The sequence below is a fragment of the Monodon monoceros genome, unplaced genomic scaffold (assembly GCF_005190385.1).
Source record: "Monodon monoceros isolate NGI ecotype Baffin Bay Population unplaced genomic scaffold, NGI_Narwhal_1 Super_Scaffold_10, whole genome shotgun sequence".
NCBI classification, from domain to species: Eukaryota; Metazoa; Chordata; class Mammalia; order Artiodactyla; family Monodontidae; genus Monodon; species Monodon monoceros.
The window spans coordinates 40,862,243-40,887,585 of NW_021703766.1; the positions used below are offsets into that span (position 1 = coordinate 40,862,243).

The following is a 25,343-nucleotide window of genomic DNA, read 5'->3' on the forward strand; positions in this document are numbered from 1 at the left end:
GGTCCTGAGGCCCCGGAAGATGTTACTTGATGCTTTCCCAGGGGGCAGAGGCTGAGGCACCAGTTGCCAGCAGGCAAATCCATCCCATCCTGTCTCAGCCTCAGTCTTCCCACCTGTAAACCAGGGCCAGGCCGTGGGCTTTGAAGTCCTGGCACTCACTCCGTGGGGATTTATGGGAAGAAAGGCAGTTCCAGTGGGAATCCCGGGCTCTCCTGGGTGACCGAGCCTCCAGCAGGTGTTGCAGGGCCTGGGGGAGGGGCACACCCAGCGGCTTCCCAATCCTCCATGTCCCTTTGGGGCAGGGGCGGCTCCGGACCCCATGGTGCCAGCCCCGGAGAGGGAGGGCCTGGCTGAAGCGGCAGAGCCCCCGAATGCCAAGGGCCTCCTCCTGGGCCTGCCGGGCCCCCTTCTCCAGCCAGCTCCACGCATGCCCCCCACCGAGGGGTGCCCACCACCGAGAGGTGCCCACCAGGGACTCACCTGAGACAGGTACACCACCAGCCCTGTTTTATTCGTAGACCTTTCCAGGAAAAGCTAACGGGGCAGTGCTGACAGGGGACCCAGTCCCACATCTTCAGGGCTCCTTACCACAGGCCTCTAAGAATAGGATCTCTTTTTTTCCCCAGGAAAAAAAAATTTTTTTTTTTTTTTTTTTTTTTTGCAAAAACACCTCCTCATAAACAACATGTAAACAGAAACAGCTGCTTCAAGGCTCCACAACGTCTCATTGTGTCTTCAAGGGCTTGTCCGTGGCGGCGGGCAGTGGGGAGGGCTGGCAGGGGCCATTTTCCTCCTCCTCCGGGGAGCCCTGGGGGTAGACCACGAAACACAGCTCCTGGCCCCAGCGTGTCACTGACTCTGAGGACAGACAGACAGGCCGACAGATGGACCCTGGGGTCTGACCCTGTGGGACAGGGGTCCTCAGGGAGCTGCTCCCTCTGTGCATGGGACCTGGACACTTGGGCCAAGCCACAGGGAGACACTTGGTGGCGGTTGGGCCCCTTGTGGCCACCGCAGCTGCCGGGAGACCCCGCTCTAGGGTGAGCCCCCAAGAGGGTTCCATCTCCAGGCCCCGCCCCGTCGGGGAGCTGCCTGGCTCACCTGTGAGTCTGTGCACACACTTTGGTTTGCTTCTCCAGAACACTCCCAGGAAGAAAATGGGCACCCCCGTGAGAATGATGATGACGCCCACCCCGCACACCATGGGCTCCGAGATGAAGCTGAAGACGAGCAGGAATGCCCAGAAGACCAAGTAGGCGACGGGGACGAGGAGGTTCACCTGGGGGGCAGCGAGCGGCAGTGCCAATGGCACGGGACCCCTGGCTCTCCTGCCCCACCGCCCCGGGGGTCTGAGGCCCTTTCCCCCCTCTCCTGGGAGCTGAGGCCCGAGGGGCCCCCTTCTGCCAGCAGCCCAACATGGCTGGCCAGTTGGCCACATTGTTGAGGGCTTGTCAATTTCAGCGGCTCTGCGCTCCACACAGCGACTGTATGTGCGCTTGCCACTCGCGCTCGGCTGAAGGTGAATGATTATTGGGTGTTTCACGTTCCAGGCACTGAGCACTTCTCCAGCTCAAGGATTTATATGCAAACGGGAGGACTTTTCTTTTAGCTCGGTTTTGGGTCTTCTGTTTTCTGTGGGCTCGTGGAATCCTGTGTGACCGTAATGTCTGAGCCTTATTTTCCTGTCCGTGAAGTGGGAGTATTCACAGCACCCACCCCACAGGGCTGCCTTAAGGAATGGATATGCCCGTGGACACAGGGCCCTGGGCAGGGCCCAGCACATAGCAAAGGCTGGCCTCACCATCGCTGCCGTCGCCGCCCCGGGTGCCCAAACGGGTAAAGGGGTGGCCCTGACTGCTTCCGGCACGTGGGCTGGCTGGTCCCCTCCGGGCCTCACCTTGATGGGCCTGTGGAGCGCCGGCCACCTCCAGCGTAGCACCAGCAGGCCCAGGATGGTGACGCCGTAGCAGAGGTAGTTGATGAAGGACACATAGTTGATGAGCGTGTATGTGTCTCCCACAAGCATGATGACTGCTGTGGCCCCGCCCTGGAAGAGGACTGGGCTGAGGGCTGACTCCCACCTGCCTCCTGTCAGCGCAGCAGGGGCCCCGGGCCTGCCGACTGGGGCCAGGAGGTCAGCGAGCCCGGCCCTCCCGCCCCCACCAGGGCCAGGCCTCATCCCTGCCATTACCCACGCTGCTGCGTGGCCCTGGCTCCCCGCCTTGCGAGCCTGGGTCCCCCAACTTACGCAGACGAGGAGGGCAGGGATAGGGGTGCAGTGTCTGACGTGGATCATGGCCAGCAGGCTGGGCAGGTGTCCCTCTCGGGCTCCAGAGAAGCACAGTCTGGGGGGTGGGGACAGAGGTGGGTGGGAGCCATGAGCCCAGCCTGGGGCCTCGCTGCTGGCCAGATCCCGACCTCAGTCTAGACCTGATGGCCCTCTTGAGCTGTCACCTCCGACTCCCTGCTCTGGGCCCCAGCAGCCCCACTGGGCAGTTCTTCCCCCCATCTAGCCCGCCTCCCTCTTGCTTTCTGTTCCTCGCAATTGGGATCAGACATCTGCTTCCGGGGAGTTCATGGTCCCAGCTTCAGGTGGGCCCCACCGGGCAGGACTTCACTTCCTCTGGCCCCCAGCACTGCTCGTGTGCACCAGGGCAGCTGCCTTGCCTCACCTTGACCACCCTCTTCCCAGTCCAGTCACCTGGAGGAGGTGAACAGGTAGCCATTGATCCCTCCGAAAGTGGAAAGTGCCACGGAGACGGGCATGACCCAAGAAAAGTAGCCCAGCAGCTTCTCCCCGAAGGTCTGGGTGGGCACAGAAGAGAGGGGGTGCGTGAGGCAGGGTGGAGGCCGGGCAGGAGCCAGGACCAAGCGGGGCCCCACTCACCACGGCCACTGCGTTAGAGGCCAGCAGCTCCTGGGGGGACATGGCAGTGAAGTAGGCGACATTGGTGAAGGTGTACACGAAGGTCACCAGGGGGATGGAGATGAAGATGGCACGAGGCAGGTTCCTGGGGACAGTGGTGCAGTGTGTCAGCATCAGCCCTTGCGGGGCTGGGGGACGGGGCCTCAGGGTGGTGGGGAGTGGCAGGGGACCCAGCAATGGGAGCAGCTTTGAGCCTCCATCGCCTGGGTCTGCTGGGGGCCTTGGGGCAGCGAAGGGGGCAGCACTGCTGTCCGTCTCCCCTCTAATCCCCAGCCCAGCCTTGGCACAAGCTGGTGGGAGGAAGGGCAGATGGAGAAGGGGCCACTCATATCCTGGGGAGGGGGGGCGGATCTAATGTCTGGGACATTGCATACAGCCAAAATCAGACTTGAAAATCCTCAAAGCGCCCTTAGAGCTCAGTCCACAGACCAGGGTCCCCTGGGACTCCCATCAGCCCCAGCTCCAGCTGTAACTGTTCACTGTCAAGGTCCCAGCTGAGCATCAGAGGGAGCCATTGGCTTCATTTTTAGGGACCATGTTGTGTGCACATGTGTAATTTTTGGCCAAATGCAAATAGCTGGATCCATTTACAGCGAGACAATGATACTCAGTGTTTCTGAGGCCCAGCAAGGGGCCGTGACTCATCCACAGCCATACAGAACAGGGTCAGGCTGGAACACAAGCGTCCCGGCTGCCTTTCCAGAGCCGTTCCCGGTGGGTAGCAGTGCGGTCAGGCAGATGACCAGGCCGGCCAGAGGTGACAGCGGCTCTGTGTGGGGAGGCCGCCTCTCCCACCCCACGCCACACCCCTTCCCAGGGCCTGGCCGGAGCCCCGCTCACTTTCGAGGGTCCACCAGCTCCTCGGTGACATAGTTGAGGAAGTTCCAGCCGCTGAAGGCAAAGGAGCCCTGGAGGAAGGCCAGGGCCAGGTGACCCACGGACGGCGTCATCCAGAAGTCGAAGGCGTTGCTGGGCCTCAGCTCCTCGAAGTGTCCTGGGGGTCCGGAGGTCAAGGGTCAGCGTCGTCTCCCTGGCCCTGTGCGCAGCGCCGCCCCCCACAGCCCAAGGCGCTACCTTGGAAGATCTGGACAAAGCCCACGCCAATGATGAGCGACAGGGCCAGCAGCTTCCCGCCGGTGAACACATCCTGGATGCGCGTGGCCCAGCGCACGCTCGAGCTGTTCACCCACGTCAGGAGCACTGAGGAGGAGGGGCGGGTGGCTGGGTGGGCGGGCACCCGAGGCCAAGCCCCTCGAGGTGGGCCACAGCCAAGGCCAGCCCGGGCTGCAGGAGGGCGGTGTCCCCTGCAGCTCCTGGAGTGCCAGAAGCCCAACCCCTGAGGCCGACTTCACGGGGACTGACAGCTGGAGGGACCTCCCCCAAAAGTCCCCCCGCGGGGGCAGGGAGCAGGGTGGGCCCTGGGGACAGACGCGCAGCCCGGCCCACGGTGGACACTCACTAAGGCAGGCCATGGAGAGCGCACGGGAGGCGGCGGCCGGGGGGACGCAGCTGGGGGACACGGGCTGCAGCACGCAGTTGGAGAAGGTCATGGAGATGACGGCCAGGCTGGTGGGGTACATGATGAGGACGGCGCTCCAGAGCAGCAGGAAGCTGGAAGGAGTGAGGGCCCGGGTGGCTCGGGCCTCCCGGCACCCTCCCAGCCAAGGGGGCCTAGATATGTGGAGTGGGGCTGCACCCTGGGCCCCGGCACCCAGAGCTGCTGTGGGGGCCAGATACCAGCTTTGGTCCAGGGAGGCAGGGCCAACCTTGTTGAGGTCTCTGCTCTATTTATGAACTGTTTCAACAGAGACAGCGTTCAGCGCAAACAGCTACGGGCTGCCCTTGGGCAGGTGTGGAGAGAGACTCGGGAACCAAGCACTTTTCTAATGGCCACCTCGTCCCCGGTCACAGGCTGCTCCTGAGCTGGGGTGGGCTGTCCCGGGACCTCCAGTCACAGCTCCAGCTGTAGTTCTCAGCAGAGCCCTGTGGCTGCAGGTGGCTGACTCTGAGCTGTGATCCCCGAGGGACCGGACCTTGCAAAGACCCCTGGCTGGGGTGACGGGGATTTATAGCCCATCTGCCAGAATCTCACCTCTGCAGGGTGCCCACGTGGGAGTGAGGCCCGACCTGTTCCTGGGGGCTCCGTCTGCACCCAGGGGAGTGCCTGTCTGTGGGGGTGGTCCTAGTCCCCTGTCCGTCCCACCCTGAGGGTACGGATTGCCTCATCCGGGGACACCAAGCTCAGTGGCTTCCTCTTGGTCCTCACCTTTGCTCTGTAGCCCTGCTTCCTTACCTCTAGCTTTGCACCACCTCTCCCTCTTTGGCTTCTGGGACGTCCTAGCTCCATGACCCTCCTCCCATACTGGGTGCTCCCCGCTGCCCACCCTCGATGCTGGGTGCACTTGGGGTGGGTCTCGGGTCCTCCTCTCCCTTCCATCTTCTTGAGTTTTCTGCCACACAGCAAAATTCTTCTGCTTTCTCGGGTCCCAGGCCCCTTTGAGGACCCTCTCCCCCGAGGAGAACAGCAGGGCCCCATCCTCCACTGCCCTGTTAAAGGCCCCTGACCACATCCCTCAGAACCAAACTTTAAATACTTCAGCCTAGACCTTTCGTCTGCGCTCCAGATCCCCGACCCAAGGCCTGACTCAGCGTCTCCCCGGACATACCACCGACCCCACCTATGCGTTAGACCCCAACCTAAAATCTCCCTCTCCCCATCCCGGGAACCACCATCTGTGGAGTCTCTCCAAGCCTCTCCTTCATGCCACACTGGCCACCACGTCCTCCCAATTTAGACTCCTAAATGGTTCTGGAATCTTCCTGTACCTTTGTTCTGGCCCTCAGCATGGCTCAGCTGGATAGCTGCAATAGCTTTGATGGCCCTCCACCTACAGGCTGCCCCGTCCCCGACAAGCCCTGGCGTCTACGATGGATCTGACCTCACCTGTGGCCGTGGCAGACAGACCAAGCTCGCCCAGGCCACCACCCTCCGTATGTGCTACCCCTCCTGGTCGGCCAACAAAACCCCACCCTTCTCCAAGCCTTGGCACAAATGTGGTTTTTTCTGGGAGTCTTCTCTGGGCGGTGGGCACCCTGTTCTCTTGGCTGCTGGGCTGCAGCCTCTCACATATCTTCAAGCAAGGATCCTCCTGGTCTTAATCACATTTGAAGGATCATTTCCCTTCTGCACTGTCAGCAACCTGAGGCCCGGGACGGATCTTCGTATCATTGCGTCCTGGCCCTCAGCACACAGTAGGTGCTCAGCTAACGTTCACGTGAATAAAGGAACATCGGGAGCGATTTAAAGGGAACGTCTTGCAGGGCGTTGATAGGACTATCATGCACCCCCCCCACCCTGCATTTAGTTTACTAACGTCAAGGTGTCCCTGACTGGATGTTGGCATGATCTAGAGAGGTTTCCATAGTAAGGTCCTCCCCACCCATAAGCACCTGGGTGCGGAGTGGGGCTTAGAGGAGCTCTATTTAAAAGGAAGCACAGAGAGGTCAAGGGGCCAGCTGGAACAGGGTGGGCATTGGTCCCACCCACCCCGGCCTTAGAAGGCTGCCGACACCTCCCCTTCCCTCCACCTAGTCCCATGGCCTCCCTGCAATGTGAGGAGCAGAGGAGGACAATGGGGTCCTGGGCCCAGCTGGCCATCCGTTCTGGAGAGGCTGTCACCATCCCACAGCTGCCGGTGCCCCACACTCACCCAGCCAGGCCCCCGAAGATCTCGGTGACATAGGCGTAGTCCCCGCCAGACTTGGGGATGGCGAGTCCCAGCTCCGCGTAGCACAGGGAGCCCAAGGCAGTGATGCCCCCACCCAGGACCCAGACGAAGAGGGCCAGACCCACGGAGCCACAGTGCTCTAGGACCCCCTTGGGGGAGATGAAGATGCCCGAGCCGATGATGTTCCCTGTGGGGGAAGAGGTGGGGAGGCATCAGGTCTGGGCGCCCCCAGCAGGGCAGCCTCTCTGTGCAGCTCCAGATGCTGCAGTGAGGAGGGGAGCCTGGGCTGCTCCCTCAAGGAGGAGGGTGGGCCTGGAGGCATGTGGATGCCACGGGGCCCTCAAACCCTGCAAGTCCCACTCTGGCCACCTCAGCTCCCCTCCCCAGCCCCTGGCATGGCGAGTGGCACTTTGTCCAGACAGGCTCCACTGCCAGAGACGGGTCCTGTTCTGAGTTCCTCTGCCCCCGACTAACAGCCATGAGGTGGGGCAAGCGCAAGCAGTGGCAGAGTGGCAGCCACGCCAGTGCATCCCCACAGGGCCCAGGCCCAGTCCCTCGCCCCTGGCCAAGGCCTCCAGTCTTGTCAGCCTCCAGCCACCTGGCTTCCTCCCAGCCTGGCCAGAGCTGGCCACCTAAAGCAAGACCTTGACCATGATACTCTCTTGCCACCTTCCTATTGGCCGAAATCCAAACTCATGGAGTGGCTTGGGGACTGGCACCTCCTCCATGAAGTCCTCCTTGACCACACCGGTAAGGCTCCTCCTCCCACTTCACAGCCCCAGACCCTGCTCCGTACTTTGTTTCTTTACCTTCCATCTCCTCTTTCCCTATTAGAGAGCCCTTTGCCCGCTGGGCTCCTCCCTGACCTAGGACCCATGCTGTGGACACAGACTCGGAAGAGACCTGGTTTCCTGGCATTGTTAAAATGTTTCAGGTCCTGGGCAAGGGTCAGTGGGGTGAGGGAGAGGAGCTGGTGCATTTTCAGGGCTGGGGGTTGCTTAGCAGCCATCACGGAAGGGATGGGGTGGATGATGGCAGGCTGGCAGGACTCAGTTGGCTCAGCCTGGGGTCTGGACACAGATGCCTCTCCCCTGGGAACGGCTCACTGGCTGCAAACAGGGGTCACCGCTCTAATCCTAGGACCACAGTGGGAAACTCTGGCTGGGGCTCAGGAGGCAGGGAACCTCTTGAGTCCCGTCTATACAATGGGACTGCTGTGAGGGTTCAGCGAGGTACTGTATGGGAAGCCTCAGCTCGTTCACAGCTGTATCCAGATGTCCTTTGCATCTTCGCGTGATTCTGTGTGTACCGTCTGCGGCCTCACCTTGGGCCTCCAGCACACAGTTGGTGCTCAATACACATCTGTTGAGCAAACTACAGGATGAGTGACTGGCCCGATGCCCAAAGTGGCACCAGTGCCACTGAAGGACCGAACTCCTCCTCTGTGAAGTGGGGGGCAGCAGTCTCCACTCGACCCCCCCCCCAGAAGGGGACTGTGGGCAGTAGCAGAGAGGTTGGCTAGCTTCCAAGACTTGGGTGCCAGGGGAATCTGCCAGGTCATGGGTCACAGAAAGCCTGGCCTGCCCATGGGCTGAGTCTGAGTTTTGGAAGGATGGGCACTGTGGGGCACTCGTGGGGTCTGGGAGCAGAGCAATGGGAAACGCTCAGAGGGCCACGCTGTGGGCTGCAGAGCAGGTTCCCGGGATGAGTAAAACGCTGACCACCCACTTAGCCCTGAGGTCCCTGGCATTTAGGGCAAAGTGGGCAATGTTCTGCGTTACCCGGGTCTCACCATCTGTGCAAATGAATCAGGCCACATCACTGGTGATTTGGACTGGGGCCTGCCCAAGAGGAAATAATCCCAGAACCCACAGGCCACATGAAGAAAAAAGCAACACTGCTGGGACCCGGGGCTCAGCCCCTGCACGAGATTGGCCCCACCTGCCGGGGCCCGGGGTGGGAGCGCATGTCCGTCAGGGCAGACCCTGCCTGCTCCACCTGCCAGGCCCACAGGCGGGTCTGGACGAGGACACAGCTGGGGCGGCCCATCTGCATGCGTTCCCTGTCCACAGTCCTACCCCACCCCCACCCGGCCGGCACAGATTTCCAGTCTGCACGGCCACGACGCCCCACTTGGTTTTCTAGTCACGTCCCAGGAGCCCTAAATACATCCAGATAAGGAGGAAAGAATTCCTGTCTCCCAGCCCCAGAGGTAAGCTGTGCCCTCAGCTCGCTTCCAGGGAGAGAGGGGCCGCTTCCTTCATCTACCACGGGGCCCAGGGCCTGGGTGGGCTGTTAGGCTTCTAAAGAGCCTTGGCGTTTGCTCTATCCAGCAGTAGAGCCTCTGTTCTCAGGACCTGGTGGAGTGGGATTTGCCAAAAGCCAGGGAGGTTGGAAGCCAGTGGGGGCTGGGTGGCCTTGGAAGGAGCTGGGTGCATCCAGGGCCCTGAGCCACCCACCTCGTGGGGACGCCCACCACCCTACGCAACTCAGCCTGACGGGGCCTCACGAGTGTAGCCCTCGGGGAAGCCACACCTGGCGCCTCGTCCTCCGAGGCTGGGATTTGAAAGGGACACATCACTTGTCTGTGCCCAGCGGCTGAAGACTCGACGGATGGGCCGGGGTGAGGATCACTATTGTTTTAGACACATGGCTGCAGGCTACAATGCAGGACTTCTCCCTGGGTGGCTCAAAGGAACACACGTGCCAGCAGGTGGCTCTGAGCTCTCCGGGGGCCTCTTCCTCTGGGCCTGGACAGCCTCCAGCATCTGCCTCAGGTTTGTGCTGGAAGGTGGCAGAAAACCCCATCGAGGTCCACTGGCTGCTCTTGGCACTGTGTGGGCTGGACGGGGCTCCTCTGCAAGGAGCAAGATGGGCGGCAGGCTTGGGTGAGGGACAGCGGGCAGGGAGGAGGAGGGATGTTGCTGAGGACAGGGGTGGGCGTCTCCAGCACTGAATGATGTCAGGAGCTGTGGAGAAGGGACCACGGAGCTGTAAGGCAGTGCTGCAGGCGAGCCTGCCCGTGCCTCCTGGTGGTGGGTCCAGGCCTCCCTTCTCAGCCCTCATGTTCAGGGCCAGAAGAATCAGCTCTGCCCGACTGGGTGAACTGCAGTGGACAAGCCCAACCCTTGGGGCATCCTGCTCTGGAGGAAGAGGAAGGGGGGCGGGAACCACAAACTGTGGGATGGGCCGGGAGATACTGCTGAGCACCCGGTCAGGTGTCTGATTGACGGCAGGCTGGAGAAATGTGGGTTCCGAGACCTCCCTGTTCCCATCCACCCAGTGGGACGGCTGCTCTGTGGTCCTTGCAGGTCCTTGGCAGGGCCAGAGCTCCAAGGAAGGTGGGCGAGGATGTGAGTCCCTCAACTAGGGGGCCCCCCTCCAGTCTCCTCCCGCCCCTCTTCCCTCAGGCCAAGCTGGGTGGTTTTTATCACATTAAGATGTGTGGCCCGATGGGGCTTACCCGGCTCCGTGAAGGAACGAAGAAAGAGCCATTGTTCCCCTGGCTGCAGCCGTGAGCGCTGACCTATTTCTGGGAGGCATGAGCCGACCACGGAGGTCACAGGGGTGGACTGCGGAGGTCGTGTGGGTGGAAGGGGCCAGCTGCCCACCGTGTGTGTGTGGGGACCGTGCAGAGTTGGATCTGGGGGAGGGGTCAGGGACGTCCTGTCAGGCTGCTGGCACCACCCCTCATCCCTAGAACGCTTTCAGGAGTCTGTTGTGTGACCTCAGGCCCGTGCTGCTCCCTGGGCCTCAGTTTCCCCTTGTGCCAGGAAGGACCACTGAGCTAGGGGGCAGCAGAGGGCTGGTGCAGCACTGACTTTGGCTGAGGCACTGCTGGGCAGGAGGGACGTGTCCTGCACATCTGCACGGGGTCCGAGGAAACACAGTTTCTGCTTGGAGCCCTCTGTCCCGCATTGCGGCAGGTCTCTCCGCAGCTCAATGGCTTCCCAGAAGCAACGCCACCCCCAGGAAGCCCTCCCTGATCTCCCATCTTGATTCCTATAACCCGGCCCCTGCTCCTCTCCCATGGTACCTGGAGTATGGCCAGGAAGTGACTCCTTTATTTGCCATCCTGGGTGGACCCTGCATTCCCAGAGGGTGGGGTCTGTGCCCTGGCCTGCTGAGATGAGAAGCCCAAGCCCCCTAGAAGGACAGGGAACCCCCAGGGCCTAGGTCCCCTTACACGTACCTGGCCTATTGCCTGCCTCTTCAGCGAGCAGGGCCATGGCGGGGCCTCCTCCTGCCACGCTGGCCTGCTGGCCTGGGAGAGAGTAGCTCAGGGCTCCTGGGTCTGATCAGGGGCTGGCCACAGGCCAGGCCTCCTCCTCTTGCCCTGGGCAATGAGTCCCAGCACCTCCCTGTTAGGATGTGACCCATGAGGGCTCTGGGGAAGAGCTCCAAATCCCCGTTGGTAAGTCCCAAGGCCCCTGAGGCCATGGGCAGGGCCAATTATTAGTTGAGAACCCCTACATCTGGGTTTGAATCCCAGATCCCTCATGATGGGAGGCTGTGGACAAGGTACTTCACTCTCTGAACCTTCTTATCTGTAAGATGGGGAGATGAGGCAGTGATGTGGGTCTGTTCCCACATTGCCTGCTACATCAGAGGCCCCAGGAAGTGCTTATGGGTCTAACTATTGTCATCTACCTTGGAAACACCCCAGGCCACCGAAGCTGGCCCTTGGATCTGAACACTTTGGGACCTCAACACCCTGGGGTCAGCGGCCAGAGCCCTGCTTTGGGGGCCCTGCTATTGCTCTGGGTGAAGCCTGTGACTCCCAGCACAGTGTCCTTACGGTGAGCATGTCAGGCACCCCTCTAGGGGGATAGCAGTGCCCGCTGAGGTGTTGGCAGAACTCCAGGGAGGTGAGTGGGGACGTTTCCAGGACATGCCTGGAATTGCCAATTGGTCAGCGTGCGCCTCCGGCCTAACCCACTTTCCGTTTGAGAGAGGGGTGAGCAGGAGAGTGGAACTCTCTCCCCTGGACCTGCTCATCTCACAGTCTTCCCAGGTCAATTAATGGCAAACCATGCCCCCAGCTGCGCAGGCCCCAACCTGCTGTCACCCAGACTCCACTCTGCTATACCTTGTGTCCAGTTCAACACATTTGGCTCAATCTCCCAAACACACCTAGGACTGAACCTCCTCTCAGCACCTCCACTGCTGCCACGCTGCTCTGAACCACCATCATCTCTTACCCAGGTGACTCAAGTACCCTCTCGACTGGGCTTCCAGCTTCTGCCTCTTCTGCCCACAGCCTCTTCTCCACAGTAAGCCCCAGGCCATGCCATGCCGTGCCACCCCATCCCATCCCACCCCACACCATCCCATCCCATCTCATCCCGCCCCATGCCATCCCATCGCAACACATCCCATCCCATCCCATCCCCTGCCATACCATCCCATCCTACCCCATGCCATCCCTCTTCTGCCCAAAGCCCTCCCAGGCTCCCACCTGACAAACAGAAGAAGGCAAAGTCTTTACTGCGGCTGCAAGGCCTACACAGACTGCACCCCATCTCACTCCTGACTCATCTCCTACCTACAATCCTCCCTCCTTCATTTTCTCACCTTAGTGCTTATCATTACCCTGGCAGCTAAATATTCAGCTTGCTTATCTGTTTGCTCTTTGACTCCCATGCTGGAATGTCAGCTCCAGGAGGACAGGGATTTTGTCTGTCTTGTTCCCTCTTATGTCTCCAGCACCTAGAACAGTGCCCAGCACTATCCAGTACCTACCTGTTGAATAGATGAATGAGCGTGACCAGAGCTAGCAGGCCCCATCCTTGTAGCCAGAGCTGCTTCAGCCCCCAACGGTGTCTTAGAGCACACCAAGGGCATCTGACCCTGGGCTGGTTGCAGCCTCAGGTCCCCAGTTTCCTCATCTGTAAATTGGGGCTATGGTGAGGTACAGACAGCGTCCTGTGTGGTTTTATGTCCCCTCAGGGTCCCGGGGAGGATGGGTTGGGGTTCTGGAGAGGGCTATCCTTTGAGCAGCCCAGCACCTCCAGCCCCAGAGACAACGGAGGGACCTGGCCATGGCTGGATGAGTAGAGACTGGCTCCTAAGGAGACAGGGTTCATGAAGGAGGTCCCTGAGTTCTAGAACATACTTGAACCTGATCCACAAACATGGGCTGGATATTTGAGTCAAAGGGAGAGAGCGAAGGACAGGACAGTCTGGTCAGTAGACCTGGCTGATTCCCACTCTGCTGAACCTGGGCACGACCCTTCCTTGGGTGTGGATGGGGAGGGAGCTGGTTGTGGTCCCTGAGTCAGGACAAGAGACCCTGTACATACAGCCCTGGGTGGGGGTGGGGGAGTCAGAGGCTATTTCTCTGTCCACCTGTTTGTTCATCTACCCATAGTAGAGTGGCGAGCTCACTAAATCCCGGTTGGATGAGCTCCCAGCTCAACCCTCAACCTTCCCCCATCATGGGCTCTGCATCTGGCCCCAATTTTGCCCTGCGCCAGAGCAGTGTGAAGAAAGGCACTGGACTGGGAGAAGAGTCCAATTCTGGTTCCAAATTCCGAGTCCACCACTTGCGGCATTGTCATTTAACTTCCAACCTCAGTTTCTACATCTGTAAAATGGGTATAAAAATTCCCATCTTGCAAGGCAGGCAATCAAATGAGATAAAGGGAGAACATGTTTTCATAATGTGGTAAGGTGTGTTTTTCTGAATAGGCATTGGATGTGGTGACGTCTTGCGCAGTGTCTGCCCCAGAAGGCTCTTTTTCCTCCAGGCTGGCCCGTTCCCCTCCAGTTGTGCTTGCTGTAGCCAGCAGGTGCTGTCCTAAACACATTTTAGGTGGAGTCTTGTTCTAGCTCAAAGCCCTTTTATGTCATTCCATTCCTACTCCTCAGCCTGGGGCAGGGGTTACAAAGGGAGAGAATTATCGGATCTTCTGGGAGGGTCTATTTGGAAGTTTTGGAGATAATAAGCTGCTATCAAACAAGAAAGATTATGGATGAAGCTATAAAGTTTTCAAGACTTTTAAGGCTAAACTATGACACTTGGCAGACATTTTTTACTTTGACCAGGCTCCCCAGGGCAGGAAAGTGGGGAAAGATGTGGGAGTCCGGGCTACCGGAACAGTGAAAGGGGAGGAAGTGGGGGCCTTCAGGGCATCAGGCTGGGGAGGGCAGTGCAGTGATTCAGCCCACCCCTGCCTCCTCCGTCATCTGTCACCTTCTGGACCAGGTCCATTCTCCCCTTGTCTGTCTCCTGCCCAGTCCAGCCTCCTGCCTGCTGAAACCCCTCAAAGCTCCCCAGGCAGGCTTGTAGGACCACCCCTGAGTGTCCTGGGCTGGAGTCAGGTCATCTGGGTTCTGTTCCTGAGTCCGCCACTCTTGGCTAAGTCACTCCTAACCCCAGCTCAGTCTTCAAGGCCTGAAGCCAAGGGGGCAGTGGACCTGGAACAGTAAAAATGGTATGAAAAGTGGGGGAGCTGTAAGGGCAGAGCGGTGCTGCACAGAAAAAGTCTTGCAGAATTAGCCTCATCCACTCCCACCATCACCACCAGGGCCCTCTTTTGAGGAGAGAGGAGCCAGCAGCCTCTGCCTGACCTGAGGGGGATGGGAGGCAGGGAGGAGAAAGAGTAGGAATACAGCTCGAGGGTGCTGGGTTTAGCTGAGGCAGCCCAGCAAGTACCACGTCTCTCCCTGCACCTGTCGGGCACTGCAGCTGGCTCCAGACACGGTCAGCCTCTTGACCCCAAGGCCCACCCATGATGTATGGGCTTCCTCTTCCTGAAGGCACAGCTCTTGGAGAGGGTGTGGGCTAGGGCAAAGCTCTAACCAGTACCCTGGCCAAATCCCTGGAACCAGCCCTTCCTCTCAGCAGTCAAGCAGGGGCACTCTTGTCCAAGAAGGTCTCTGGACCAGATCGGGACCAGCTCCTAGAAGACACCTTTCCAGGTGCAAGTGGGTGAGACAGAGAGGTACCTGCACAGGGGCTGTGTGCTGGGGCAATTCTCAGTGCGAGTGCAGGGGGTGGCCAAGATCTAGACCCCAACCTTGGCCCAGGAGCTCCCAGTGTGGGGGCAGAGGAGGAGGAGGTGAAGACACCAGTCTGCCCTCCCGAGCCCCCAACTTTTTCCATCTCCAAGGGTCTGAGGATGGGTGGGCAGTGAATGCACAAGCAGCACCCACCGGCTGGGGAGGGGAAGACTGGGCAGTTGGTAAAGTGAGAGTGGTCAAGACCCTTGCCATTCATCCTTCCAGGCTGTGTCTCCTGGGAGACAGGAGACGGAACAGACTCCTCCCACCACGGTCTCTGAGGCACCTGGTGTGGATACAGGCACAGGTCTGGGTTAGCCAGTTCCTGAGGCATCAGTGTTCTTGACTTGGGACAGAAGGAGGAAAACCCCGCCACTGTTCTCACTGTGCCCTGAGCCCTCTGCCTACCCAGAAGTCCCCAAGTGGGGGAAGGATGCACAGACTCATTCTCAGGTGGGGAAGCTGGGCTAGAGAGTGAGAGGACGCAGATGGGATCCCAGCCCAGGAAGCAGCTGGCCTTTCGCAGGCTGGGTCTGCCCACCCAAACTGGGCCTCCCCCAGTCACTGGCTGCTCCTCCGCCTCTGCCAGGGTCCTGCTGCAGAATTCTGCACTAATTATATACTCTGAACCGATTTCCCCTCTGGGCTGGCTCTACCTGTCCAGGCTACCCACAGTCCCTCCTGCTTGAGAAGAATAAATCATTCACACGGCACGGCACCTAGACCCTGCACACAGTAGGAACTCAGTTTAAGCCACAAGACCCAGAACTTGGGGCCTTAGCGGGGGTCAGCTTACCGAGTTCCCACACTTGCAAGACCCCCGCACTCAAGGCAGGACCACAGCCATCTCCATGCTACAGACGAGAAGACTGAGGGTAACTGCCTTGCGGAAGTCCATGGCAAAGTAAAGGCGGGAGGAGGATTCCAGCGGTGGATGGGACCTGCACCTCCTTCAAGTGCAAAAATTCGGGGCACTTGGGGAGGTGGAAGCAAGAAGCCCTGTGGCTGCTGTGTGAGGGGAGACACCGCAGGTGCCCCGGGCGGGCATCCCCTCATCCACGTTCCACCGTCTCAGACCGGTAGGCGCGCCCGGAGAGGGGTGCTCCTTGTTCCGAGCCGCTGCGCGCCTTAGGCCCGCCCGCCCCGGGCATCCGCCCGCCCCGCGCCCGCTCACCGATGATGATGGTGCAGGCGCTCACCAGCCCGATCTCCTTCTTGAGCGCCACCCGCTCCGAGGCGCCGGGCCCGGGGCCCGGGCCAGGGGAGGGCGAGGGAGCAGGGCCCGGGTTCCCGCGCCCGCTCGGCTGCTGCGTGTGGCCGGCCATGTCGCTGTCCCGCCGCGTCCCAGCTCCCGGCGCTGCCCCGTCTGTCCGACCAGCCGCCAGGCAGCCCGTCCGTCCGGCTGTCGGTGCGCGCCGCTCTCGCAGGCCGGACAGCGCCCACAGGCGGGCGCATGCGCTGGCGCGGGGCCCTGGCCCTGAGCCCCGGCCCGCGGGGCCCAGGGAGGGGCGGAAGGAGGACCGGCCAGCAGCCCCCTCCCCCACCTTCCTTAAAGGGAACTCCCCGCCGTGGCCCCCACCCTCCCAACGCGGGCCTGGAAGGAAGGAGAGGACTTGGGGCAGACCTAGGAAGAACTTCCTGGACCCAAGAAGGCCTAGGAGGAAGGCCTGGGGTGGGGGCGGGGGAGCAGGGCTCAAAGGCAGGACTCTCCCTGCCCTCAAGGAGACTGAAGAAGCTGGCAAAAATAACAGCCGTCTGTGTATTGAGACCTGCTGTGCGCCAGAGAGGCCATACTCCTTAAATCCTGGCACGGACCCCTAGAGTGTGTGTACGGGGAGAGGGGTGGAGATTGGGCTCACTCTACAGGTGAAAGCTGAGGCCCCGGGATAGTAAGGAAGGTCACAGAGCAAGTGCAAACCCTTTCTGATGCCTCCTTGGCTTCCAGACGCTGATTGGGGTGTGTGAGGTATAGCTCTCGGAGGGGTGGGGGCTTTGTCCAGGATCCGCTGGGGTCACGAGACCCTAAGCCCCCATCATCAAAAGTCTGGGGAGACAGGGTTGGGGTGAAGACTCTGGAGCCCCTAACCGTCATCCAGAGGGGACCCAGTGCCTGTGGGGGTCCTGGAAGGGGTTCTCTTCTAAACCTTACCTTCCCTCGCCCTCCGCCGCCCAGCCCGGCTCTGGACTGGGTCTGGCAGGTTCTGCCCGCAGACGCCTGGCCACAGAGTCGGGGCTCAGTGGACTAGAACTCGGGTCTTTGGCGAAGGCCCCTCGTCTCTTGAGTCTCTTCAGTTCAAAGAAACGAGGCCACCTCAACTGCCCGGGAGACACGGAGAAGGGGCTGTGGCCCCTGGGGTCGCAGGAGGAGGTAGGGCTTGCAGGGTCCGAGGGAGGCTGCCTCCTCCTCCCGGAAGCAGTCCGGACTGTGCAGCCGGGCCGGCGGGACAGACGCAAGGGGGGCCGCGTCGGGGGCCACCGGGGCGGCGGGGCGGGGCGAGCCTGGCACTGTGCGGCCGGCGGCGGAACAGCCTTTGTCCCTTCCTGGCGGCCGCCGCGACGCGCCGTCCCCTGCATGTGGATGAGGCCGCGCCGGGCGCCCCGTCCTTCCCCCGCCTGCGGCCTCGGGGCTTGCGGGGTGGGGGTGGGGGTCGCCCTGGTCCGACGGGCGGACCGGGGGTTGGGGCGGCGTCCGGGGTCGGGTCCCGGGCTGTGGGAGGAGCATGGGGGGCAGGCGTGGCGGTTCAGGGGGGTTGCGGGCGAGGAGGACCTTCGAAGTCGGGGCCGGGGACCTGGGAGTAGGGGCGGGAAGACCCTGGGGGGACGTGGAGAGGGAGGCCGCCCGGCGAAGCTTCAGCCCTTGCGCTCCCGTCGGAGTGCGGCATTCTTGGCGCCCTCCGCCTTCCGCCCCAGAGACGCGTTCAGGCCGACTCTCTTAAAGGAGACTGGCGCAGGCGTGGGGCGGGGGAGGCGCACGAGCTGTGCAGACTCTTAATTGTCTTGGGGGTGGGGTGGGGGTGGGGTGGGGGTGGGGGGTCTGACCCGTTCACTCTCCGCACGCACTTGCCCTTGCAACGCTAGGGTCTGTTGGGAGAGGGTCCTGCGGGGGCTGGTGCCCCCGGGGGTTGGTGGTTTTCGAAGGGGAACCTCTCATGGCACCTGAAATGTGTAGTCAGTGTTTGAGGAGAAGCGGTGACTCTAGGGCACTGCACAGGATGGAATTTGCATGTTGTTTTCCAGGCCCACAGTTCAGGAGGTGATTTTAGTGGCATAAACTAGAACCTGCAAACCCTGATGGGAACAAAGAGTTGGCAAGATTGTTTTACCGTCTGAAAGACAAGCAGTAGAAGTCACCACGTGAACAGGAAGAAAAAGAAAAGGAAAACCATAGGATCTTCTCAACACATTCAGAAAACAGTCTTCCACGTTTTAAACAAACCAAAAGACTCTTAGCAAATTAGACATAGAAGAGAACTTGCTCATGCCCTCCTGAAGGCCTGTCTCTGTCATGGCTCACTCTGTAGGTCTGTGAACCTTGACACTGTCCATCGCCCCCTCACACCCGGCACAGCTACTTTAAAAAAAAAAAAAAAAAAAAAGAGAACTTTCTCAATCTGACAAAGGTATCTTACCAAACCCCCAAACCCTCCAAGAAACAAAAAACAGCAAACAAAAGCCCTACAGCTAACATTGTGCTTAACGTTGAATGCTTTTCCACTGAGACTGGAGATGAGAAAGAATGTTAGCTTTTCTAGACACCACTGGGCTGGTCGTCCTCGCTGGTGCAATAAGGCAAGAAAAAGAAGGAATAGGGCGCAACCTTTTAATGACCAAAATCTGGAATGCTGACAACACCAAATGCTGGTGAGGATGTGTAGTAACAGGTGTTCATTGCTGGTGGGAATGCAAAATGGTACAGCCACTCTGGAAGACAGTTTAGCAGTTTCTTACAAATCTAAAATACTCTTACCCTACAACCCAGCAATCGTGCTCCTTGGTATTTACTCAAAGGAGTTGAAAAGTTATATCCACACAAAAACTTGCACATGGATGTTTATAGCAGCTTTACGTAGAATTGCCAAAACTTGGAAGTAATCTCGACGTCCTTCAGTAGGTGAATGGACAAACTGTGGTACGTCCACGTGTGGACTAATAGTCAGTGCTAAAAATAAATGCACTCTCAAGCCATGAAAAGACATGGGGAAAACTTGAACGCATGTTACCAAGTGAAAGAAGCCGACCTGAAGAAGTATGAAGCTAGGAAAGGAAAATATAAAACTGTCATTTACATATGACATGATTGGGTAGAAAATCCCCCCAAAATTTATAAGCAAACTTAAGGTTAATTAGTTAATTTAGTAAAGTAGCTGACTCTGAAACATATATAAAGAAGAACAAAGTTGGAGGACTTACACTACAGTTAGGGAGACAGGTGCAAGGATAAACAAATCAACTAGGAACAGAATAGAAAATGAGAAACAGACCCATCCATCTATGGACTCCTGTTTTATCACCACAAGGTTGACATCGCAGAGCAGGGGAGAGAAGTGGGACAGACTTTTCAGTAAACGGTGCTGGATCAATTAAGTATCCATATTGGAAAATAACAAAAACAAAAAAGCCTCTTCATCTCTACCTTACACCATACCCTAAAACCAATTCCATGGATGTGCGCATGAAAACAAAATGCATATGTGAAAGGTAAAACAACAAGGCAGCTAGAAGAAGACTTAGGGGAAAGAATAGATTCATTTTCCTACACAGGACACAAAAAGCATGATGAGTAAAAAAGTGACAAATTGGACTCCATTAAAATTAGAAACTTCTGTTAATCAAAAGGCATGATTAAGAGAGGAAAAAGTAAGCCACATTTGAGAGAAGTTATTTCAATACATACATCTGATAAAGGACTTGTATCTTAAAAATATGAAAACTACAAATCAAAAGGAAAAAGACTTTTAAGTAGGTGCCTCACAAGGGAGGATGTCCAAATGGCTGGTGAACTTTTGAACAGGTGTTCAACCTCATTAGTCATCAGGGAGATGCAAATTAAAACCAGAATGAGATACCACTGTGCATCCACCAGAGTGCTTAAAATTAAACACCAGCGTCGGCAAGGATGTGGAGCAACCTGAGGCTCTCATACGCTGCCGAGGGAGTGTGCATTGGTGCCACCAGTTTGGAAGACGATTTGGCGATATTTCTAAATCCCTATAGCCCAGCTTCTCCGTTCTGTGTCAGACACCTGCTGGGTACCACCTCAGATCCTCCAGCCTCACCTCAGAGGCCTTGGTTACGTTTCTTTCCTTTTCAAGTACAACCTGCGGACACCTCCCATCACTCCCCCCTCCCCAGGGCTTCTCTGCTACCCCTTGAGGCATGAGACAGTGAGGGATGAAACTGGTACCCACAAATTTGTAACCAAAAATGCAGGGGAGTTAACACACTTTGGCCCATCTTTGGACGATGGCAGGTGGAAGCCAGTGGACAAATTCTCCCCCATTCCTCATCCCAGATGGACTGTCATGAATCCTATTCATTATAAAGCCTCTTGCAAGAGGGTCCCAACAGCCCAGCAATCAGATGCCTTTGGCACCAAGCTGTGGTCAGTTCAGAAACTCATCCTTGTATTGGCTCTCTTGTCTTCCCTGCCTCACCCCCTTTCCCCTCACCCTTGATTCCCTGTGATTGCACCCCCTGATTGAAAAGCACCACCTAAGCTTTTGCCTCGGGCTCTGTTTCTGGAGAGCCCGGGCTAAGATACACTCCCAGGTATATACCCAACAGAAATATAGCAATGCACTGAAAGACGTTTACAATGTTATTCATAACACTACTCTTCACGGTAGCCCCAACCCGGAAAAACCATTATTAATAGAATGGATAAATATGCCAGAGTACATTCAAATCCTGGAGTCCTGTACTGCAAGGGAAATGAACAAACTACTACCATGCCACAACCTGGATAAGTCTTATAGACATAATATTGAGCAAAAGAAGCTGAATACGATATAAAATGCTGGGATAATCTCATTCACGAGAGGTGCTAAAACGGGCAAAATTAATGTATGAGGCTAAAGGTTAAGATAGAGGTGCTCATTGGAGGTGGAGACTGGAGAGGGACACGAGGAGAGCTCTGGGGTACTGGTCATGTTCTGTCTCTTGAACTGGGTGCTGGTTATACGAGTATGTGCAGTTTGTGAAAACTCGTCAAGTGGAACACTTAGGATTTATACAATATTTTGTATGTAGGTTATGCTCACTTCAACAAGAATAGGACATTAAACATGTCCTTTCAGGGCCCCTGGGTGGGACAGGATCCGAGTGTGGCGGTGGGGGGTGGGGGCTTGGGTCTATTCTTTCTCCACCAGCTCCTCAAGGTCATTGAACCTGCTTGGCGCCCCCATACCTGTTCTGGCCTTAACTCCCTTCTCCTGTTACTCACATTCTAACCTAGGTAGCCACTCAGGCAGTCTGTTTCTCCTTGGTTTCCACATCCTGATTCCAAACCGTTCCCTAATTCTCAAGCATCTCTTTGCTGATGGTCCTTGGGAACCCCTCTCTGTTTCTGTCTCGTGGGGCTCTCAGCCTTGGACATAGCTGCTGCCCCTTCGTGTTTCCTCTCTCCCCTCTCTGCACCCTCCCTGGACAGCCATTGCTCACGTCCAGCCCTAACGCTGGTAGGCCCAGGGCAGGAGTCCAAATGAAGCCTCCACATGCTATATGCCTAAATATTTAGTGAAAATCCCCTCTTCTAAGGTCACTATGGAGCAGAGAGTGGAGAAAGCACAGTTATGGGGAAACCGGACTGCTTGGACACTGTCCTTGGTGATCTGGGGCAGCCAACTTTAAATGAAATCTTCGTCTCCTTTTCTGGTTTCCCAGGGCGGAGGCTATGACTGCCCCCCTACATGCATGTGCATGTGTGTGTACACACACACACACACACACACACACACACACACACCCCACCACCACCACTCTTAGCCCAGCATCTTCTGACTTGGGGGGCCCTTGTATTACACCTGTTCCTCTCCCACAATTCTCCTCTGTTCAGTTAGTTATCAAACTTTAAAATATTCTGTGAGACTGAAATTTTTAAAAAAATTTCTGGTTCTGGTGACATTCTGGATCTGCATGGTGTGAGGGTCCATGGCAGGGACCACCTTGCCCGGGGCTCAGCCTGCACATTCGGTGCTTCTAGCATGATCAAATGAAGAGTGTGTCACCACACCAAGCCCTCACCCACTCCCTCCTGGGATGGGGACCCAGATCCCAGTGTCCACTTCCAGAGCTCTGACGGCCTCCATCCTCCACACCGTCCTCCCACCCACCGTATCCTCGAGCCTGACTGACGACAGCTTCTTTGTCACCCCAGCGTTGCTCCAAAATGCAAATCAAATCCCTCTCCCCCATCCCAAACTGTCCCTGCTCAGTGCAGCCCTGGGGGAGAGGATCAACCCCCTCCACGGAGATGTTTCTGTGGGGAGACAATTTAGCTAACAGTCCAAATGGGAACGCTTTTGAAAATGCAAAGGGTGCTGTTAATAATTACAGCAGGATGACAGGTGTAAACCAGATGTCTGAGCAAACTGGGATGTGTGGTCACCCTCTTTAAAGCCACTGTCCCTGGCTCTGCATGCTCAGATGTCAGTCCCCACCTTGCCTTGCCTATGCTGGCTGCCTGGCCTGCAGCCCCTCACACACACCTTCATGCTCACGTGCGTCCCTTGTGAGTCAGCCAGCTCACCACCTTCTCCAGGAAGACGTCCTGGTCCCCAGACTGGACCATGAGCCTCTTCTGTGCCCACCTCGCCACCTCTCCTTACTGCTTCTCTCCCCGCTGGGCCAGATGCTCCTCAAAGCCCACCTGGCCTTCCTCCCAGCATAGCCCTCAGTGCAGGCTCCCAGGTGTCTGGCCTGGGAACTGAGAGATACAGGTTCTAGCCCCAGCTCTGCCCCCGACTTCTGAGCTGGATGAGTCACTGAACATCTGTGAGGGGGAGGGAGCGGGGACAGGTTCTCATCCCTCAGTGCCACAGCCGTCCTGGGGGGCAGCTTGCCCAGGCCCTGGGGTTCCTGGGCCTACTAGTCGGAAGAGGGAAAAGTAGGGGATGGGTGACCTGTTGGGGAGTCTGGGACTCTCGCGTCCTCCTGGGTCACCCCATGCCCTCCCCTGAGACCCTCATAAGCACAGCCCTGTGCAGCCCCCTGTAGGTGGGGTGGGGGCCGTGGGTAACAGGAACCAGTAGAGAACATGAGAAGCTGGGGCTTGGGCCTCTGCTCTGGAACTGGGCTCTCCTCTCCCTTCTGGTCTGGTTGTCCCAGCGCCAAATCCTACGGGGCCAGCCTCCTGAACCGGCCAAGGACATCTGCCATTCCAAAAGGCGCCACCAGAGGGCAGCCTCCCTCACCATGGGATAGACCCTGTGTCCTGCCCCACTCCGCCATCAAGGAATCCAGGCCCCTGGCGGACCCTGTCCTAAGGTGTTGGCCCGGGCTGGCCATGCTTCTTGGGACCAGAACCCAGCCTCTCTTGGGGCCACTGGAGTTAGCTAGGAGCCAGGGAAGTCCTTCCCAAGGGCTGCCCAGGCTCCCTCCTGTTAGCTGCCTGAGTGGGGAGACTTGCCTCCTGGCCCTAGAGATGCAGGGGAGGCCCCAGGGGCCGTAGGTGCTGGCCTGGGTCAGGAAACTCATAGTGAAACCAGAGAGATCTCGTAGTGAAATTCATTCCGCGCAGCACACCTGCCTCGGGGCAGGGCTGGGGAGGGACTGGGAGGCGATAGAGCCTCTGCGGTGGCGGTGGCGGGAGGGCCCAGAGCCTTATCTGATGGGCCCTGGCCTTTCTCACAGCTGAGTGGAGCTGCCCTGACAGGCCGACCACGGCCTGGTGGGCAGGGGCTCTGCAGGCGCCGGGGGCCCAGCTTCCCCACCTGCCCAATAGGCAGGGAGGCAGTGAGCCTGGGAAAGGTGCAGGCGCAGGAGTGGGTGCAGTGGAGAGGGGTGCCCAGGCAGGCCCATCGGAGACCCGGTGCCTCAAAATACCGGGAAATGTCAAAACCAGTTACAAAACATTGGGGCAATCTAGGCATGTACTTGTAACGAACTAATGCTTTTAATGTGAAAACAAGACTTTGCACGTCACCAGATACTCTTTGGATTTGAGACACATCAGCCCCTGGGACACTGCAGGACCTTATTATTCCACGAGCGGGGACTGTCCTCCGTCTTGCGGGTGGCTTGGGGACCATGCGTGGAATGTCACTGGGGGACCATACAGAAAGTCTGAACATGGGGCCCCTGTGGACAGGACGGCTCTCTGGGTGTCCCCCACCACCTGGATCCCCCTCCTGGGGGGGCACTCCTTGTGCTGACTGATGCCAGAGCTGGTGGAGAGGGCAGGGGTCTGACTCCCCTGGGTTGTGGACGGTGTTCCACTCTGGAGAAACGCAGGCCCACCTACTTTTCCAGGGACCCTGTCCAGATGGGCCTGCTGGATCCTGGGTGCCCTCAGAAGGGTCCGGGGAGGAACCGTCTCAATGTCAGAGGGGTCTCCCAACCCCTGGCTCCCGGCCACCTTCCTGGGACCACCTCTTTGGGCCCAAGACACCAGCCACTCTGGGTGGGCTGGGCTGAGATCTCCATTAGGGGAGGATTCAAACCTGGCCTTGCCACCCATGTCCTGATATGAGTCACCAGTGGGGCTGGGAGCCTCGGGCCCACTCAGCACCATCACCAAGGGCCCTCGGGACGAACGGCTATTGGAACTCTTTCCCAAGAGGAAGATGGCGCGTTCTCTTGGGTCCATCTTACAGGGAGGAAGACCTGTGATTCTCAGGGCCTCGTGGGTGGGGGTCAGCTTGGCCAAGGGTGGGTCCTGCTAAGAGGGAGGTGCTGGCCTAGCCAAGCCATGGGATAGGATCAGGGCATTGTCTCGGGGGTAGATGGGAGTGGGGCCGGCAGTGTGTTGTCTTCCCATTTTCTTTTTTTCTTTTTAAACATCTTTAGTGGAGTATAATTGCTTTACAATGGTGTGTTAGTTTCTGCTTTATAACAAAGTGAATCAGCTATACATATACATATATCCCCATATCTCCTCCCTCTTGCGTCTCCCTCCCTCGCACCCTCCCTATCCCACCCCTCTAGGTGGTCACAAAGCACCGGAGCTGATCTCCCTGTGCTATGCGGCTGCTTCCCACTAGCTATCTATTTTACATTTGGTAGTATATATATGTCCATGCCACTCTCTCACTTCGTCCCAACTTACCCTTCCCCCCACCCCGTGTCCTCAAGTCCATTCTCTACATCTGTGTCTTTACTGCTGTCCTGTCCCTAGGTTCATCATAACCATTTTCTTTTAGATTCCATATATATGTGTTAGCATACAGTATTTGTTTTTCTCTTTCTGACTTATCTTCCCATTTTAAAGGTGAAAAGGCTGAGGCACGGAGTGGAAATAATCAGCCCAAGGTCACATAGCTGATAAGTGCGGAGCTGGGATAGTCAGATCCAGAAACTGCAACCCCTGGGAGGCGTGGGCCTCCTGGTCCTGGGGCTCCTCACTCCATCCTGCCCTGGGGTCCCTCCTGGCACTCAGCCCAGCCTGTCGGTTTGATGGGCAGAGACCCTGGTCTGCTGATGGCCCTGCTTGGACCCACAAGGCTTCTTCTTCCCAGAGCTGCCTGTGG

The 25,343-nt window shown here is 58.1% G+C and overlaps 2 protein-coding genes across 5 annotated transcripts; both read right to left on the reverse strand.

Moving 5' to 3' along the window:
- Positions 1-317: 317 nt before the first annotated feature.
- SLC7A10 (solute carrier family 7 member 10) lies at positions 318-16,178 on the reverse strand. 4 transcript variants are annotated; one of them, XM_029211683.1, is made up of 11 exons: positions 15,833-16,178; positions 6,637-6,841; positions 4,386-4,537; positions 4,001-4,126; positions 3,767-3,920; positions 2,888-3,011; positions 2,702-2,805; positions 2,249-2,345; positions 1,898-2,047; positions 1,102-1,279; positions 318-858 (listed from the first exon to the last, which is right to left on the reverse strand). In XM_029211683.1, exons 1-11 carry the CDS (start codon positions 15,981-15,983, stop codon positions 725-727), a joined length of 1,575 nt encoding a protein of 524 aa, XP_029067516.1. In that variant the 5' UTR covers positions 15,984-16,178; the 3' UTR covers positions 318-724. The 4 variants fall into 4 exon arrangements, 3 of the variants coding, with proteins under 3 accessions (XP_029067516.1, XP_029067502.1, XP_029067511.1); XR_003791921.1 differs by having other exon boundaries at positions 793-858; positions 1,102-1,650; positions 1,898-2,058; positions 15,833-16,170; XM_029211669.1 differs by lacking the exons at positions 318-858; positions 1,102-1,279 and adding an exon at positions 1,502-1,650 and having other exon boundaries at positions 15,833-16,170.
- LOC114888983 lies at positions 8,866-12,927 on the reverse strand. The gene is made up of 4 exons (XM_029211697.1): positions 12,397-12,927; positions 10,847-11,015; positions 10,118-10,297; positions 8,866-9,623 (listed from the first exon to the last, which is right to left on the reverse strand). The coding sequence occupies exons 2-4, from the start codon at positions 10,881-10,883 to the stop codon at positions 9,232-9,234; spliced, it is 609 nt and encodes a 202-aa protein (XP_029067530.1). The 5' UTR covers positions 10,884-11,015; positions 12,397-12,927; the 3' UTR covers positions 8,866-9,231.
- Positions 16,179-25,343: the final 9,165 nt, after the last annotated feature.